This window comes from Apaloderma vittatum, unplaced genomic scaffold, assembly GCF_000703405.1.
Source record: "Apaloderma vittatum isolate BGI_N311 unplaced genomic scaffold, ASM70340v1 scaffold19665, whole genome shotgun sequence".
Taxonomy (NCBI): Eukaryota; Metazoa; Chordata; class Aves; order Trogoniformes; family Trogonidae; genus Apaloderma; species Apaloderma vittatum.
The window spans coordinates 6,662-7,800 of record NW_009719020.1 but is presented as its reverse complement, the minus strand read 5'-3'; the positions used below and the strand labels follow the sequence as shown (position 1 = coordinate 7,800).

The 1,139-nt window shown below is 60.1% G+C and overlaps 1 protein-coding gene across 1 annotated transcript in view; it reads left to right on the top strand.

Moving 5' to 3' along the window:
- Window positions 1-167: 167 nt before the first annotated feature.
- The window catches only part of LOC104274758 (monoacylglycerol lipase ABHD12-like), a gene marked incomplete at its 5' end in the record, with an annotated part of 4,084 nt that continues 3,112 nt past the window's right edge, over window positions 168-1,139 (top strand). Inside the window, 3 exons of the mRNA XM_009870480.1 lie at window positions 168-295; window positions 744-846; window positions 951-1,070. Coding sequence (XP_009868782.1) covers window positions 168-295; window positions 744-846; window positions 951-1,070 — 351 coding nt within the window. The remainder of the gene's footprint in view (window positions 296-743; window positions 847-950; window positions 1,071-1,139) is intronic.

Below are 1,139 nucleotides of genomic sequence, written 5' to 3'. Positions count from 1 at the left end.
AACTCCTTGGCTCCATCCCCAAAAGCCAAACCCTGATGTGGTCGAACTGGTTCCTGGCCTTGGGGACACAAATCACAAGTGGGCTTGGGAGCCGGGACCCCACTCTGCTGTGCCCCGAAACCCTTGGGGTGGGAGGGAACATGCTCACAAGGTGTCTCACCTTGCAGGGGCTGGCTGGCCTGGTGTCCCCGGCTGCGCACCCTCCTCCTGGACCTGCTCCTCATCTACATCACCGTGCCCTTCCTCATCCGCCTCTTCCCCAGCCTGCTCACCAAATTCGTCTTCCTCAACTTCTGTGAGTGCCCCCGGGGTTTTCCCAACTGGGAAACCCCTCCACCTCCAGGGATTTGAGTAGGCTGGGGTGTGAGGTGTCCCCAAAATGCAGGTGGAGCCGCACCCAGTGCCTGTGTGGCACCCATCCAACCCACCCCCTGTGCTGTGGGCTTGCAGAGAGGACACGGAGGGACCTTTCTGGTTTGTGCCTCGTGTTTTGCAAGCCGTAATAACGCGGTGCCTCAGACCCTGTTGCAACACTTCTGAGCACGCACGGCATCAACGGGGCTAGAAATCTGTGTGAGAGGAGGTGGGAGGGGGCTGTGCTCCCCGTGCTGGCTGTAGCACGGCTCTCGGCTCTGAAAACAAAAAATAAATAACATGGTGCTTTGGAAAAAAAAAATGCATAAAAGCAGCTGGGTGTGAGGGTTTCTGGGTTGTCTGTGTGACAGCTGTGATTTCTCCACCAGTGCCGTTCCCCTTCTTTGTGGACCTTCGGCGGCCGGAGCTGCTGCTGAATAACACCATCAGCCTGTACCTTGTCACCGAGCCGGACGTCACCGTCGGCATCTGGTGAGTGGGGCAGCCCTGGCATCCCAGGGGGGGCTCCTCCAAACTCCTGGCTAAACTGGGTGAAGCCCCCAACCCTGGGGTGACCCCGCTCTGCCCCCCTCCAGGCACACGGTGCCGGGCAGCAGCGGGTCCGAGGCGTGGGGCAAGGACCAGCGCTGGTACGAGGAGGCACTCGGTGATTCTCACCCTGTGATCATCTACCTGCATGGCAATGGGGGCACAAGGTGAGTACCTGCAAGCGTTGCCTCTCCCCAGGGGGAGAATGGGTACGGCAGCAACTCTGCACGGGGTGG